At 32.4% G+C, this 17,885-nt stretch overlaps 1 protein-coding gene and 1 non-coding gene across 3 annotated transcripts in view; both read right to left on the reverse strand.

Annotated features, from left to right (window-relative positions):
- LOC118197257 (nose resistant to fluoxetine protein 6-like) overlaps nt 1-17,885 on the reverse strand; it is a 125,336-nt gene that overhangs the window by 31,547 nt on the left and 75,904 nt on the right. For both annotated transcript variants that reach the window (XM_085827201.1, XM_085827200.1), the window contains exons 11-12: nt 12,476-12,555; nt 12,214-12,336 (exon numbers count right to left, since the gene is read on the reverse strand). In XM_085827201.1, coding sequence (XP_085683327.1) covers nt 12,214-12,336; nt 12,476-12,555 — 203 coding nt within the window. The remainder of the gene's footprint in view (nt 1-12,213; nt 12,337-12,475; nt 12,556-17,885) is intronic.
- LOC118197258 (U5 spliceosomal RNA) lies at nt 8,007-8,127 on the reverse strand. The gene has a single exon (XR_004759554.1). It is a non-coding gene; the product is annotated as a U5 spliceosomal RNA (small nuclear RNA).

The raw sequence follows: 17,885 nt of genomic DNA on the forward strand, positions 1-17,885 counted from the left end.
AAAATTAAGTAAGATCGATAGTACGTGATGCTTTGAAATAAGTAAAATTAAACAAGATCTGATAACTTTTTTTAAAAAATTTAATGACCATTTTCAGGCAGTGATTTTCGAAACTATAATAACATTACAAAACAATCATTTATTTGATTATATCATCATTAACTTATTAACATGGATTATTTATCTAAAAAATTCGGAGCATAAAATATTTTGAGTGTAATGAAAGGGGGAGGGAAGGTAAAATAAAATCTAGAAGCACTCAGATTTTATATTACGCCTAAAAGGGACTTTTTTTTTAACGTTTTGTGTGTTACCTATAATTATTGAATATCATATTCTTCGCCCGTAAACCACATACCTTTGAAAACAGCATATCTTTAGAATTTCCGCACTGGAGACAAAAATGTTATTTTCTGTACAGAGTTACCATTGCTCGCTTTGAACTCGTTGAGTTTCTTAATAAAAAATTCGTTAACGTTTTATAAAATATGAAATAAATTAAAACAAATTCGAAGTTCGACCGTCCAGATGCCCGATTTCGGGTGAGGATTACATTAATCAAAATTTGATGGCTCTAGATTCCGTCGTTTTTGTCACAGTGCGAGAAACATATATGTAATCATGTAGATTCTTCATTATTTAATTTCTTTAAAAATAATATAGGGTGGTAATATTTGGTAACAACAATTTGCAAGGAGACACGGACATTTATTATAGTGCAACAGCGCAAAATGCCGTTTGAGCTTATAAAGTAAATTAACAGTAACTAAAAAAAAAAAAAAAAAAAAGATCTTATGCAGAACTAAAAATAAATTTAAAAAATAATCACTATAAAATACAAGACAAATTAATTATTACGGTTAAATACAATTTTAATATTAGAATTAAGCGTATAGAGTCAAAAGTGTTTATCACTATGATGTATTATGAAATATGATTGAAATAAAATTCCTTTATAGAAATTGTGCTATAATACTCATCTATAGTTTTAAAAAAGCAGCACAATTTAGAATTTTAAGCAAAACTTTCAAAAATTTGTTTTAAATATTTTAATATTTTTTTACTTATTTACACCAATAAAAAGCATAAAAATTGCAAGAGAAAATTGCTTGTTTGAAATTTTCTATTAGTTCAAATTTAAAATATTCTTTTCTAAAAGAAGTAGTTACAAATTTCCTTACAGCATAGGAAAAGCTAAAAAAATATCCTGCCCTGAAATCATGCAATAGCTTTATAATTATTTGGTACGTTAATTATGCTTGATAAATGTGCTAAATTTTAAAAGATCAAGCTCAATTTCAAAAATGAAAATATATTGAAATTCTAATTTGTGAAATGAGGCCCTACAACCAGCTTTTTTCTCAAGGAGGTTAGAACTCATGGAGATGCCCTCCACGCAGTCCAAGTGAAGCCAAAAAAGGGGGGAAGCATGCCCTTAGTAGTCGTGGCTTAGAAAGATTGACGTGCTCTAACCACACCCAATTTTGTTCTCGGTAGTCAAAAAAGAATCGCAGATTCTTCACGCACTCTTTGCTTTACTTTTCTCGCCATTTCATTTTATTTCTACATTATGTAATTGAAATAATTTCTGCATTATGCAATTGCATCCTGTAATTAATGAATGCTAGCATTAAAAGTATTGTGAACACAGAACACTAACTATGTACTCAAACTATTATTTGATTATAATTTACTTATTCTATGTCTATATAATTCTCAACTTTTATATGTTATAAATATTCCTTATGTTTCGAAAAAACTTAATTTGAATAAACAATGATAGAAATATGTAAACTTTACGTTGTTATTTTAAAACTCACACGACAAATGTGACTAAAAATCAAATTCAGTTATTTTATAGCTACTTGAGCACAAAATAAAATGTAATTAAACACATAAAAGGTCAGACCTGTAATGTAATTATGATCAGACATTAAAGTAAACTGTTTTCTTTTCCATGGAGAGCTAGCCACGCCCCCCTCCACTTGTTTACTTATCGTTTTGCCATCTCATATAAGTTAATTACGAATATCAGTTTTATTATTACTATGAAAAGGTAAATATGAGAACTATATATGTTCCTTCGTGTACTTTACACAAAGAAAATACTCAAACTCTTTCTTGAAGGCCATTGAAACACACATTTAGATTATTCTACTTGTTTATGCACTTTTAAAATATTCTTTTACATGGACATGAAGTCAGAAATGTAGACATTATTTCGCTGCAACTATTCTGTGCCTTTTAGGCCTTTCACATCTACGCATACAAAATCAGAAAACACACTGAGAACTTGAAACCAGCTGGCGTTTTACCTCACTTCCCTTAATGAGATAATCGTTTTCTTGCCCTCACGTGGCGTGGCTTATTTCCTTCCCCCTGCTTCACTTTCTTTGTACTCCAATAGCAGGGACGCCATCTCCATGTATTCTAACCTCCTTGTTTTTTCTTGACAATTATACACGCTGCAATAGGTAAGCAATGTTAAATTTCTGCTAGTCATCCCTAGTCCTCCGGATGTGATGAAGGTGACAGGCGGCAACGCTTCAGACGAGGGAGAAAACCCGTTTGGGTTAGTCTGTTTCTTATAAGGTCCATGTGTTGGGGCCATGTACTTTGTTGTTGGGGATAGATCCAATACCATGTGTTGGGAATAGACGAAATATGCTACCTCGTTCCTCATCATTTCCCATCACGTTGTCATCATTTAAAATTCGAGGTAATGAGATATTTAAAACTCCTCTTGCAGAGTTTTTTAAAATTAAACTAATGCCTACAATAACAGATATTTGAAATCGCATAACAATTGGGATTTCAAATATCTGCGGTCCACCAGCGGCCGAGCGGTAAAGTCGCTGAACATTGGTAGTTTGGTCCGATGTTCAAATCCCGCGAACGGGCTGGCTGCATGGGTGTTTTCGTGGTTTTCCTGTTTCGTGGTAACGTGTATATGAACCAGTGTCTCTTAGAAAGTCCTCCACGAAGGCATTGCTCCCCTTATGCAGATAGCCCTATTGTGCTTTGCCATAATTAAATACACCACCAAACTACTTCAAATATCTGCGTTTTTAATGAACTGAATTTATTGAAGATAAAAGTTTCCATGCAAGGAATGTTTTAGCACATTTTTTCTTTGCCTGGAAATGGCGAAAGATCAAATATACAGTATTAATTTTTCAGTCGACCTTTAAATACAGCAAAATAAAACGAATAAAATACACTGGAAGTTTATGCATAATGTTAATTTCAATTAGCCCAGAATTATAATTCTGCTATGATCAGTTTCCAAAATAAAAATAGGGAAAATTTTACCAAGTTGTATTATAAAGTCGTTATTATACAGAAAAGGCTGCAAATCGGGTTTCTGATTTAAATCAAGATTGTAATTTTAAATTAACTTTTTGCTTGTTTTACGTTATATGTACGCAAAATTAAATTCATAAATTTTGTACAGATAGTACTTTTACCAGAGTAAAGATGTTTGTACAAGAATTACGCGTGAAAAAAAAAAAAAAAAAAAATGCGCAAAATGCAGTAAAAAGGCTTTAATGAAATAAATTAAATCCTATTTGAAAAAAACTGTGACTTTCATAATTTCATCACTATACAACGTATCACATTTAATAATTAAAAAGACTTATGTGATACAAACGCTTTAGGTTTCAGTGTTAAAGTAAACCATACCGTCCCTACTCTTTCTTGCCGAGATGTCAGTGACGGGCGCCCCGCCCAAGCGAAGTGAGGTAAAACGCCAGCTGGTTTCAAGTTCTCAGTGTGTTTTCTGATTTTGTATGCGTAGATTTGAAAGGCCTAAAAGGCACAGAATTGTTACAGCGAAATAATGTCTACATTTCTGATTTCATGTCTATGTAAAAAAATGTTTTAGAACGTGCATAAAAAAGTAAAATAATCGAAACGTGTGTTTGAATGACCTTCAAGACAGAGTTTTAGTATTTTCTTTGTATAAAGTGCACAAAAAAAAAAAAAAAAAAAAAAAAAAAATATATATATATATATATATATATATATATATATATAGACTTATCAGATTTACCTTTTCATAATACTAATATAATAATAATAATACTATAATATATAATAATTTTCATAATACTAATGCATAAGTGATATTCGTAATTACCTTATATATGATGGCAAAACGATAAGTAAACAAGCGGAGGGGGAGGTGCTGGCTCTCCATGGAAAAGAAAACGGTTTACTTTAATGTCCGATCATAATTACATCACATACGTGTCACATTTTATGTGTTTAACTACATATTATTTTGTGCTCAAGTAAATATATAATAACTGGATTTGAGTTTTAGTCATATTTGTTGTGTGAGTTTTAAAATAAGAACGTAAAATTTACATATTTCTATCATTGTTTATAAGTTTTTTCGAAACATAAGTAATATTTATAAGATGAAAAATTTGAGAATTATATAGACTTAGAATAAATAAAGTGTAATCAAATTATAGTTTGAGTACACAGTTACTGTTTTATGTTCACAATACTTTTAATGCTATTATTCATTAATTACCGGATGTAATTACATAATTTAGAAATTATTGCAATTACATAATGTAGAAATAAAATGAAATGGTGAGAAAAGTAAAGCAAAGAGTGCGTGAAGAATCTGCGATTCTTTTTTGACTACCGAGAACAAAATTGGGTGTGGTTAGAGCACGTCAATCTTTCTAAGCCACGACTACTATGGTCATGCTTTGCCCCTTTTTTGGCTTCACTTTGACGGCGTGGAGGGCATCTGCATGAGTTCTAAACTCCTTGCCCTGAAGTTACTCCCAGCTCGGACGGTTCGCCGCTAAGCTCTCATGAACTGATGCAAATTGTCTCACGTAAAATTCTATAATCAAACACACTGATTGGGTATTTGATCGAGCTTCGCCTAATTATGGCGCGGCGTTTTACTCTTTTATTTTTAATTACCATCGCCTTAGGGTTTTATAATCACCAAACGACGCAGTTAAAGTGGCAAGTTCGATTACATGCTGCGATAACCACGATACTGTTTGATTTGATTTGAATTGAATATCAGCACTTTGTTCGAAATACGAAGAGAGAAAACTTTGTTCTTGCAGAAATGTATTCGGTTCTGAATAAAACAAAACCTTTGGAAGTATTTTACTCATAAATCAGCATTATGCAACCGTTTATTTCTACAAAAATTAACGTAAATAAGTATTTTAAGCGAGAGGCGCGGTCAAAAAGATGTTACAGAATCGCGCCATTCATTCCAATTATTGCGAAAAATCAATTCAAGCAACGTAAGGGGATACACAAATATTGTGCGCGCGTGTATATATATATATATATATATAAATGTTCGATAAATCTTTTATTATTGCACGTACCGTTTTATCAGTATGTAAAACGAATGAATGATAAGTTATGTGTTTTTCTTTGAACTAGTCTTGGATTTTGCGATATTCTTCTATGTCGAATACCTTTATAATAAGGTTACCTCCTTTGAGTTTGCCGTCAACTTTCTTAATGTTTAGATTTTCAGCGAGTGTTTTGTGTAAGTTCTCCCAGCTTATATTAGTATTAGTACGTGCGTAATCAGCTATACTTACGCATTCACCCTCATCACGGCACTCATTTATGAGGAAGAATTACATTCTATTAAAAAGATTTACTCTTTGCTATGGGATAATAAGATGCTGCGTTGTTGCTTTTCATACTGTAGTTCAAAACAAATGAAAATAAAAAACACGTATTTGTATGAATTTCCATGTTAAAAAAATTTAACGAATATATATCATAACAGTATACAAAAAAGTTATATTAAAATTAAGAAAAGAAATTAAGAAAAGAAATTAAGAAAGCAATTAAGAAAAGAAATTAGTTTTCAGAAAAATGTGTTTTTTAAAAATATTTTTTTAATTTGTTGTTAATTGTAATATACAGAGATAGACAAGCAGTTAGTGGTCAGAGTTTAGAATGTAGCTATACTTAGTAAGGGTATAGTAGTATATTTGGCGTTGCTGGAAACAAAACACATTAGATTACGTGAAGATATTCCCTCTGCCAGCAACGTGAAGCTAAGTCAGAGCTTAGAAATTACAATTCTCGTTGAAAATATAATATATATAATTCTGTGTTATCTTTTTAAATGCTTGAACAGATGCTAGTACTAATTGCTCCTGTAAGAAAAAGCTGACGCATTCCTCTGTTTCAATTCTGTAGATATTTCAGAAAAGCGCACTTCATTTCCTGTTGCAGTAATAAGTACATATTATGTGAAATATAGAGCAATTTCGTTTGCGCAATTAAACGCTATTTTTTTGCTGAAATTATACTTCTAAGTATTAAAACTAATTAAATATGTTATCATTAAAATGCTAAAAAGCTTATGTTATCAAGGAATAGTCCTCCCCTCCTTTGGTTTAGGAGATCTGACACACCTTTCTTTGACTCTTTTACTGACCACAACTCTTGCGTAAGATGTTAGTATTGAGGAAACGAAAATGTTATATAATGACTATTTACACCCAAGAAATGATGACTGTCTATGCATGTCTCTGCAACAAACCATGAAGTAAAACTGAGGACACTTGAGAATCGCTAAAGATGCTGTCCAGCAAGTCTAGCAAGTATTGTACTCAAGGAGGTTAGAATGCCCTGCGCGCAGTCCAAGTGAAGCCAAAAGGTGGGGGAAAGCATGCCCTTAGTAGTCGTGGCTTTAGAAAGATTGACGAGCTCTTCAGCGAATGAGGCAGAACCTAGCCACACCCAGTTTCGTAAATTAAAGACCGTGGATTCTTCGCGGGCTTTTTCCTTCACTTTTTCCCGCCATTTCATTTTATTTCTACATTTTCTATCATCTTGTAGACGGCTGCAATATTGTTCAGAGAAGCAATTTTTATTCCTGCCAAAATGGTAAATTCCTGCGTCGCTTTCGGCTGTACAAATAGAAGAATAGCAGGATCCGGTATTACATTTCACAGGTAAATATTCTTTTAACATATATACTATCATTTATTTAATTATACTTTGCTCAAAGTTAGATAAAAATTTGCTGTGCATGTTTAAAACATATCCAAGGAAACGGCTGCAAGTGCTGATAATTGTATCAATTCTAATGATTATCAGGATATGCAGAGGGAATATATATGTACAAAGGGACTGATTCCATTAAAATGAGTTGAATGAGAAATGCATTATGTAATTACATGCTGTCATTAATGAATGCTAGCAATAAAGGTATTGTGAAAATAAATAAATAAATACTCAAACCATTAATTGATTATATTTTAGTTATTCTAAATATATACAGGTATAATTCTCAATTTTCCATGTTAGAAATACTACTTACGTTTTGAAAAATTGCATGAACAATGATAAAAAATAATATTTAAATCCTGCATTGTTATTTTTAAAACTCCCACAAATTTCACCCCAAATTAAATCCTGTTATTAAATATTTACTTGAACAGAAAATAAAATTAAATACATAAAATATGACTTGTAATGTAATATGATCACACCTTTAAAATAACGCGTTTTCTTTTCCACGATGAGCTGACCACTCCCCCTTCCCTTGTTTACTTACCGTTTTGCTTTTACAACTCAGTTAATTACGAGTATAATACTCAAACCATTAATTGAAGAAAAATCTGAGAATTATAGATGTTTCTTCGCGCACGTCACACCGAGAAAATACTCAAACTCTTTTCAATTATTCTACTTATTTATGCATGTTAAAAAAACATTCTTTTATATGGAAATGAAATCCGAAATGTAGACATTACTTCAATGTAACCATTCAGTATGTTATAACCCTCTCACGTCTTCACATAAGAAATCAGAAAACACACTCAAAACTTCAAACAAGCTGACGTTTAACCTCACTTCACATAGTAAGGGTAGCGTTTTCTTGCCCTCACGAGGCGTGGCTTATTTGCTTTCCCCGGCTTCATCTCCTCGTATTGCGCCATCTCCATGTATTCTAACCTCCTTGATTGTACTCTATCTTTTAAATATACCCACCTATGTGGTGGGATTCCAAAAATTCAGTTTAGGCTCATTGTAATGTTCCTCTCCACGGTAATCTTTAGTAAAAGGCGAAAGATTAGCTCGAATAATGAAGAGAAACCAGAGCATATGAAACTTTATGTGTTGGAAACATCCGTAAGAAATAACTGAATGAAAATAGTGGTGGTCAATAAACAAACAGTGCAAAGGGTATATTTGTTTTTATTCATAGAATGCATTATTTAACTTCGTTAAAGGTCACTCACACTCGGTTTTATCAGTTTTCACTCATCGTCTAGAACCGCTACTATAAATCTCACTCCTTAAACGCCTATAAAGCCTTTTCTTGGAAAAGATAAAATGGGATTTGTGCATGTTAGATGAAGAGAAAAAATACTTTCGGCATCTGGGTATCATACTTCACGAGCGAACGTTCTTTTGCTAAGACCCCTCACAAAGGGGAGCTAATGTATTTTACCAATTGTATTGTACAGAGATAAGCATGCTCAAAAGAGTTCATCTGATTTCCCGGGTCAGCGGTACATTGATTACCAAATATTTAAAAAAATATTTCTGCTCAAGCAAATGAAACTAATGATTACATTCAAGAAGTTCAAAGTTAAAGCCAAAAAGGGGCGAAAAGCTTGGAACCTCAGAAGGCGGAGCTTAAAAACAACTATGTGAGCTTTAGAAAATAGCGCAAAAAATCACTATACATGCTTGACGAGGCATTCATACTAAGACCCTTCACAAAGGAAAGCTGGTGCATTTTGCCAGTTGTAAAGTACAGAGATAGGCATGCTCAAAAGTGCTCAACTGATTTCCCTGGCCAGCGGTGCATATATTAACAAATATTTAAAAAATTTGCAGGCTATAGCGAAATTTAGAGCTGTTTTTCATAGCAGATTTTTTAAATGTTATTTCAAAGAATAAAAACAGTTAAATACATTATATTATTAAATTAAAAAAACATAAGCATGATGGAGATGCTCATTTTCATCTCAATGCGATGGGATTACAAGTTTTGCATTCAGAGCATTCTTTCTGTGACGCTTTTTACTGATCACGCCCATTCTTTAGATGTTCCTGAAATTTAGCATGGAATGATGTAAATTCTTTTCTTGAATTTTTTCAATATCTATATCTGCATACTCTGTATTTCGCAAAAAAATGGGCCATAACACCTTATTATTCGAAAAAAAAAAGGCGGGACTTGGAAATAATTCCAAGTCCCGCCTACTATGAGACGCCTCCGCTGTTTTGAATTCTTACTGAAGTTCAGCGGTTCATATTTTATAAATTATGAAATGTTAAAAAAAATTAGCGTAATATTCATGTTTCTAATTGCTTTTTAGAAATCACTATATATTTCTTTGTGAAAATTGCTGCGCATTTTTTCAATACAATGATTATAATTTTTTAAAACATGTAACATTTCTCTAACACGAGCTAAAGATTTATACCTATACACGCAATGTAATAATTTAAAAAAATTATTAATTAATTCGAAGACCAATTTTTAGAAGGGAAGTTCCCAAGATTATCGACAGTGCGCGACACAGCTTCCCAGGAGTACTAACCCTAGGCAAATCTAAAATTGCTTAAATAATGATTTCATTAAATAGGCATAATTTTAAGGTAATTCCAGTTACAAATTTATTAAGTCCTATAAATTTGCGATAGATCATAAGAATAAAATCAACATGCCTATAATTAATAAGTCCTATAAATTTGCGATAGATCATAAGAATAAAATCATTCAGCTAGTATTCAATTTCATACTTAATGTAGTTCAATTAAATTTTATTTAGAAAAAATTTATATTTTTTACAAAAGCGCAGATACTAAAAATAATATTATACAAATAAAATATGCTGTTTGTGATATAAATGGTAACATTTTAAAGTAAGCCATATTCAAATATATTCTTCCTCCTTTGCAAGTTTTCTTCTGCCCTTATTTATTGTGTCTCCATCAAATTTCTATTACGCGCTTCATTCTCTTTTTTTTTTTTTTTTTTTCCCTTCTCCTCATTTGTTGTTTCTCCATTAAATTTCAATTATGAGCATCATATCTACATTTAATAATATGGAAAGAAAATTCGGTAAACAATATATTTCTATAAAGAAACATACAATTTATACAGAAATATGTTCAGAGGCATATCTGAAAGCTATGACACTTCAATTCTTTTTACTTGTTTTTGCATCTTTAAAAATTTTCTTTTGCAGGAAAATGAAATGCAATTTTGCTTCAAGAATTTTTTAGCACTTAGCCATGTCGCATTCTTAAAATTGCAGAAACTTATTGTAAATGAGAGAAGAGCGTTTGTTTTGGTCCGAGATCATCATTATATTTGGAGATTGTTGTTGTTGTCGAGTCCATATATTACATAGAAATATGGTTGCCACAGCCTGCTCCAAAGAGAGGTTGGGCTTCTTATATTCCACTCCAATTTTTAAAGGCTAGCACCCCGTGGGGTGGTCCACTTCTCTCCACTTTCACAAAGCCACACGAGAGGACTTTCGACTCGCCACATATTTAGAGTGCCCCCATGCCGCACAGACACTATAAATTTACAAACTCCGGGATTCAAACCCGGGACCTACGTTATCGCCGTAGGCTTCTCTAACCGTTTGGGCGACGTCACTGGAAATGAAAAGGTCTTTAGCAACGTGCTCCGACAACCTTGCCCCGACAGCGTTAAAAATGTGGGCCTGTGAAATATTCCATGAAGGAGCAATCTTGTTGCAGTGAGGCGAAAGAAAAAGAAATGTCTAAAACGGCGCATGTATTTGGGAAGAAAAATCGTACGTCAGACCAAGACTCGAAACTACGATGAGGATGTCTGCAGTGCTTCACATTCGCATCATTAATCATTTCCGATACACAGTCTCGCGGTTGAGATAAAAATGTTTTTTTATTCATACAGCGTTGTCTTTGGTCGCTTTGAAATTGCTGTGTTTCTTAATTAAAAATTCGTTAAAATGTTTGAAAATATGAAATCGATTAAAAAAAATTAGGGCTTCCAGATGCCCACATTCGGTGGAGGATTACGTTATTCAAAATTTGATGGCTCTAGGTACCATAGTTTTATCACAATGCGAGAAACATATATAAATTTATGAAGATATTTTATTATTGAACTTCTTATAATATAACACAGGGCGATAATATTTGGTGGCAACAATTTGAAAAGTGAAATGGACATTTAAAGTTTTCAACGCAAAATGCCAAAATGAAATCAATGTCACTTCTGGGCTAACGCTCTTTGGACTAAAAACACTAATATAAGCTTGTTAATCTAAGACAATTCTTTATGGTTAATGATATTGGGGTACTTTTCTTGAATGATTTCCAAAAATTCATCAAATTCTCTTGCTTGTAGGGTGAGATCAGTTTGATAATTTTTTCTAATGCACTTTTTCCTTATTAAATGTGTCAAATATTTACTGCAATATGTTTTACATTTAAAGCCTTTTTTTTACTTCTTTGCCCGAACTAAAGGAAGTATAACTTGAAAGGATCACTTCTAACTTCAAATGATATTGTTTGTTTAACGATTTTCAAATGATTTTTTTTTTTTTTTTGTTTATTTGCGGAATATTTAAAAGTCCAGTGATATACAAGAAGATTTCAGAATATGATTATTTCAATGTAAAAATTACGAATGCATGTTAGATTCAAGCCAGAACTTTAGAAAACAAATTCGTCTTTCACCTTCTCTTGCGAACGAATTTTGCTGTTGGTCCTATTGGTCTATTTAAAAAACGCCACTTTCATATTTGCGATGCCAATATGCACTTAAGAAATTCGCTCCCGAGACAGATCTATCTTCATGCCAGAGTTTCTAAAAAAAGTTCTTTCTCATCTAACACTTCCTCCCAACTTAGTACGCAGCTGAAAACAAAAGTGTCAGCATCTCAGATGCTGTAAATAATATGGATGGTTATGAAATTCATTATTGATGCTATTTTCCATTGTGGAAATAAGATCCAAGTGCCCGTGCTTCTGAAATGCGATAAAGTTCTCTATGTTCCTTTAAATTATATACCAATCTAAAGCTGAATTTTGTTTAATTTTAAAGCAAAATATTCGTTATTAATTTTAAAGTATTCCTTTATATGACTGTGATAATTAGTATTAATATTCCACTATAATCATAAATAATCCGCAATTTTTAAATTATAATTTACAACGAACGTGATAACTCACTCTGCGTTGAGCGTTGAAAATAAAATTGTTGGATCGTAGTCATTGGCGTATGTGATGATTCCCACAGCTAAGGAGCCAATCAGTGTCAGACAAACAGCCGATGCCATACCAAAGTAAGCGTTACTGTAAAATAATAAAATAATAAATACAAAGTGACAAAGATATTATAACGAGTAAATTTTTCAAATTCACTTGAATATTGAAGGAGGAAAAAGTGAACATTGAAAGCTGTTTTAAAAATTACAAGGAATGTATAACTTACTGATAAAGAGGAATGAGTACAAGAAGAGCTATAATATGAAGCTGCATATCGGCTGATATGTACCAAGAATGTTGCATACACTGCAAAAGACAGATTTAGGAAGTTAAATATATATATGTTTGAACACATTACTTCCTTATTAAATTATAAACATTTTTGTTGCACTTCATTTAAACATATTTTTTTGAAGTATACTAATTTAATCAACCGATCCCTCAAGGCAAATTGAAAATGACATAAAAAATTACAAATTTTGAAATTAAATATCCCGATCAATTTTCGTAGTACAAGAGTCAGACCTCTTAAAATTTTGATTATTCAAAATGCTTATAAAACTTTATAAGGGGATGGATATATATATATGTGTGTGTGTGTAAGAAAAATAAGAAGTAAAAGATAAATTATGATTTAAATTAGCAGCGTAAATTAATTTCCCTTCTCTATTCTAAAAACAGTAATTTCTCTTTACATTGCATTATTTCGAGATTAATTCATGTCATATGACTCTTACATAATTCTGAAGTTGTAAATGGAACTAAAAGTCAAACAGACAATAATAATTTTATACAGTATATTAATTATCCAATTCAAATGCACTGAGAACCAAAACTAACTCAGTCTGAATTAAGATTTCATCCTGAACTTAAAGCACTCGCTTGCTACTCTTCGGCCTATCTGGACTGCTGTCTGCTGCTCTCTTCTTATTGCAAATATATAAAAAATGTAAACATTTTTAAATGGGCACAAATAATGTGCCAAGCTGTTCTTGGCCGCAACTTGTTTACTGAAAATAAAATGATGATTTAATCTGCCTCGGCTGTCAGTTTCCTATTCATTATGGGATAGCATTCTACGCAATTAAAATTCTTGGTCTTCATTACGGATTCAAATTCGTACGTTCTGCACCATCAATATTGCAAAGTCTTTTTTATTACATACATATATATAAACGTTTGTTCTGTTAATCCCAATAAAAAGAAAGACGCACAACTATATGTTATAGCAGTCCCATGTATAAATTTACAACGTTCTACGGCTAAAGATTTTTGAGGTAGGCGAAATATGTATATATAGAGGCTGTATCAATGTTGCGACAGACTAGGGGAGGTAGGGTATATCATAAGGATTAAGAATTGCGTAGGAACCTATGCCCGGAAATGTCAGGGGTAAGTGGTAGCAGAGGTAGAAAATAGGAAAAGAAACAAAAGTGATTAATTTGAAACATTTATTGGACATGAACGCAAATGGTGTATGACAGCTTGAAGGTTACAAAAGATGATGGAAGTCTGCACCATCAGACGCCAAACATGCCTGACACCGACGGACTATTTATTGCCAGACATGCTCAAACACATCGGGGTTTTCTTTGATTGTAACAGCTTTGCAGGCGAGTCGTGCCACGAGATCCATTTCAGACACAACAGGATCGTGATACGCGACACTTTTGGTTTCCCACAAAAAGAAATCACGAATCCATAAATACGGTGAGCCAATCCATCAATGCGGGAATGATCTGTTCAAACGGATACGAACATCCAATCCAAAATGAGCAGGGGCCCCATCATGTTCGAATAACATGTTGCGTTTCGTATTTGGAGGAACATCGTCAAGCAAATCGGGAAGAACTTGCTCCAGAAATATCAAATAATTCCCTGCATTCAAATGGTCCTTCGGTGTCAGGCATGTTTGGTGTCTGATGGTGCAAACTTCGAGCATCTGTTGTAATATTCAAGCTTTCGTAGATCGTTTGTATTCATATCGAATAAACGTTTCAAATTATGTAAAATGTATTACAATATATTGAGTTTATCTTAATTTACACCCATTTTTAAGCAATATTCTAGATAGTTCCATTTTTTGAACTATATAGAGTTATGCATTTTCAGCTCATTCGTCCGCTAACAAATGTTCAGTATCAAATGTTATCATGCTTCATCTTTCCCGCTTTAATTGCTATTTACTGCCGTATACAAAGTAAAGGAAGTATTGTAATTACGAGAAGTTTTAGGTATCATATTTCAGCAGAAATAGCCATTTGGCGAATGCTTTGATGCTTTACGGGCAGAATAAAGGATTGTTTTTCCGAAACGGAGTGTAAAATGGATTCAAAAGAGATTCTTTTTCGTGATATCTGTACTTACGTACGCATATATACAGGGTGTACAGTAAATGTTGCCACAAGAATTGCATAGGAAGACAAGACAAGAATTGCAATGCATAATGTTGCGACAAGAATTGCATTGTATGCAAGAATTGCATAGGAGCCTATACGCGGAAATGTCAGGGGTAAGTGGTAGCAGAGGTAGAAGACGGACATTTGCAGTTTTGCAGCTGAGGATGGTGGTTCGGTAAAACCATCGAAACTAGTCGTGTGAAAATTTTGAAAATATAACGCTGATTTTTGTTGTTTGGCTTCTGAATTAGTAATCACCCTTGCTTCTTTTCCCATCTTCTACTTCTGCTACCACTTACCCCTGATATTTCCGGGTATAGGTTCCTATGCAATTCTTGTCGCAACATTACGCATTGCAATTCTTGTCTTGTCTTCCTATGCATTTCTTGTGGCAACATTTACGGTACACCCTGTATATATGTGTACGTAAGTACAGATATCACGAAAAAAATCCTTTTTGAATCCATTTTACACTACATTTCGGAAAACAATCCTTTATTCTGCCCGTAAGGTAAAAGCATCACACAAAGCATTCCCCAAATGGCTATTTCTGCTGAAATATGATACCTGAAACTTTTCGTAATTACAATACTTCCTTTACTTTGTATACAGCAGTAAATAGCAATTAAAGCGGAAAAGATGAAACATGATAACATTTGATAATGAACATTTGTTAGCGGACGAATGAGCTGAAAATGCATAACTCTATATAGTTCAAAAAATGGAACTATCTAGAATATTGCTTAAAAATGGGTGTAAATTAAGATAAACTCAATATATTGTAACACATTTTAAAATCCTAGTTGTTTTTCTCACTACTTTTATTTGTAACACTCATGTTACTGTTTGTTCTAACATACAGTGTATACGGGTTTATCTGAAAGTTTCGATGTGAATCTATTCCGAATAACACTGTTTTCCAGTTGACTCATGATGAATATTTTCAACAAATAAAGGTGAAAATAAAAATATTTATAATATTCAAAATGAATTAAAACTCAGTTTGGTGCTGGCGCTTATTTTATTCAAAAAGAAATATATTCTGAATGACACAGATACGGACTCTCTTCTTCAAACAACAAAATATGTTACTTTATGTTCTATGTTAGATTTCAGTTAAGCAGGATTTTATTACACTGAAGATACAATGTATTGCAATAAAAGCAAGCAATTGTTTCCATCGTGTTTCGGATAAATGAGTGGTATTGAATGCAGATCTATAAATAAATTTTCTTTTAAGTTTATTACTTTCAGAATAGGTTTCTACTACAGTCAAAAGTCGTTAATTCGGACACCCATAATCCGGAATGATCTATAATCCGGACCTCAAAGCTACAAACTTCCTGCGCATGCGTCGCGTTCACGCATGCGCACAGGCGTTTACGAGAGCGCGTAAGACCCTTACGGCTGCGAATATGTTTGTGCGCATGCGCGTTTAATGTGTAACGGAGTTATACGCTAAGCTAAAGTTATCTAATTCAGTTAATGGTGCAGATTGCGTTGTTCCTTAATCTTCGAATTGGATCCGGCTTATTATTTTTTGCAGACTGTTAGAGCAATTTTATAAAAGTAAGCTTGAACTTTCGATTATGTCAAATAGAATTTCCGATATATATTTACTACAAAGCGAAAGTATGTTTTGAAATCCGAAATCTGTTTATCAATTTCACGCTGCTCTGCCGCAGAGGGGGGGGGGGCAGAAACGTCATTATTAGATTATGATAGATTAGAAAGATTATGTCAAATAGAATTTCCAATATATATTTACTAATATGTAATTTGTATCTACAAAGCGAAAGTATGTTTTGAAATCCGAAATCTGTTTATCAATTTCACGCCGCGGATTGGAAGTTGATCTGTCAACACTATCCTTATCTTCAGAGCAGATGTTTTTATTTTATTTGGATTATAATTCCGTACTAAGTGTAGTATTTCATCTCGATATACTCCGTCTTTGATATGATTTAAATCAAGTTCCTTGTCATTATAATTCGCTTCCGATAGTGAAGAAAGTGACCCAGAGGTTATTGAAAACGAAAACATTTCGATTGACAAATTAGTCGGTATTCTCAACACAGCAATTATAGGACTTGAACAGCGGAACTTTGTAACTAAACAAGAAATTATGTCTGTTTAATAGAATTAAAGAGAAAGTATTATCACATGAAACGAAGCAACTTACATTGAAGGAAATGTTTAATAAAGTAAACAAATAAATATTAAGATTTTCTTTTTGTAAATTTTGATACCCTTTAGATCATAATTGTTCTTTATTTCATAAATTACGGTTTCATATTTTTAATTTTGTAATTTTTGCATGCCATCTTACCAGATTTAAACTGATGATCTATAATCCGGAAAAATCGATAATCCGGAATCGCCGAAGTCCCGACGAGTCCGGATTAACGACTTTTGACAGTATTTCAAAAAGGAAAAAAAAATAATGTCCTGTAAATTTTACGCTTTAATTCATCGCATCAACGCTTCTTAGATTGACTATATTTATTAAATTAAAATATTTATTAACTATTATTAATATATTATTCTTAATAATAATAATATAATAAATATTTATTAACTATTATATATTATTCTTAAATTAACTATATTTATATCCAATACAAGGGTATTTTTTTATAACTATTTTTATATACAGTACATGTATATTATTTACAGATACTAAATGTATGAGATACAGCAAATCAGAAAGTTCTTTTATAACTCTAAATGGTTTCCAAGATTTTTCTTGCCTGTTAGTATTATCACTTTTCATTATAAAATTACTTATTACTTACTGTTACTTATTTTTCTAAGATGCATTTTTATGCTTGATGCAATGATATCTGCATATGTGCTAAGGACCTCACTTTTGTTACTAACTTTACTTATGGTTAATTTAGACCAAACCAAATGAAAGAACACATAAACTGAATAAATAAATGCAATTGATCATAAACTGTTCTTGCATTCTTTTATATAAAACAAGAAATATTGCATAGCCACACAGACGGTATACAAGTGAAAAAATTGACAGTTTCACTCAAGCGTGTGTTAGATTTGTGCAATACTTTTGGGGTCCCACATAATTTTTGTAAATATTATGGGGTCCTCGGAGTCGCGAAAAACTCTCAGTGATGAAAAGGGGTCGCGACTGAGAAAAGTTTAAGAAACCCTGCTCTAAACGATTATTTTAGAATATTTGATGTTTCTCAGTAGCGTTTCTCTTAACTGTAGCCC

Source organism: Stegodyphus dumicola, chromosome 11 (genome assembly GCF_044657685.1).
Source record: "Stegodyphus dumicola isolate Sdum_Otavi_A_Nest chromosome 11, ASM4465768v1".
Lineage (NCBI taxonomy): Eukaryota > Metazoa > Arthropoda > Arachnida > Araneae > Eresidae > Stegodyphus > Stegodyphus dumicola.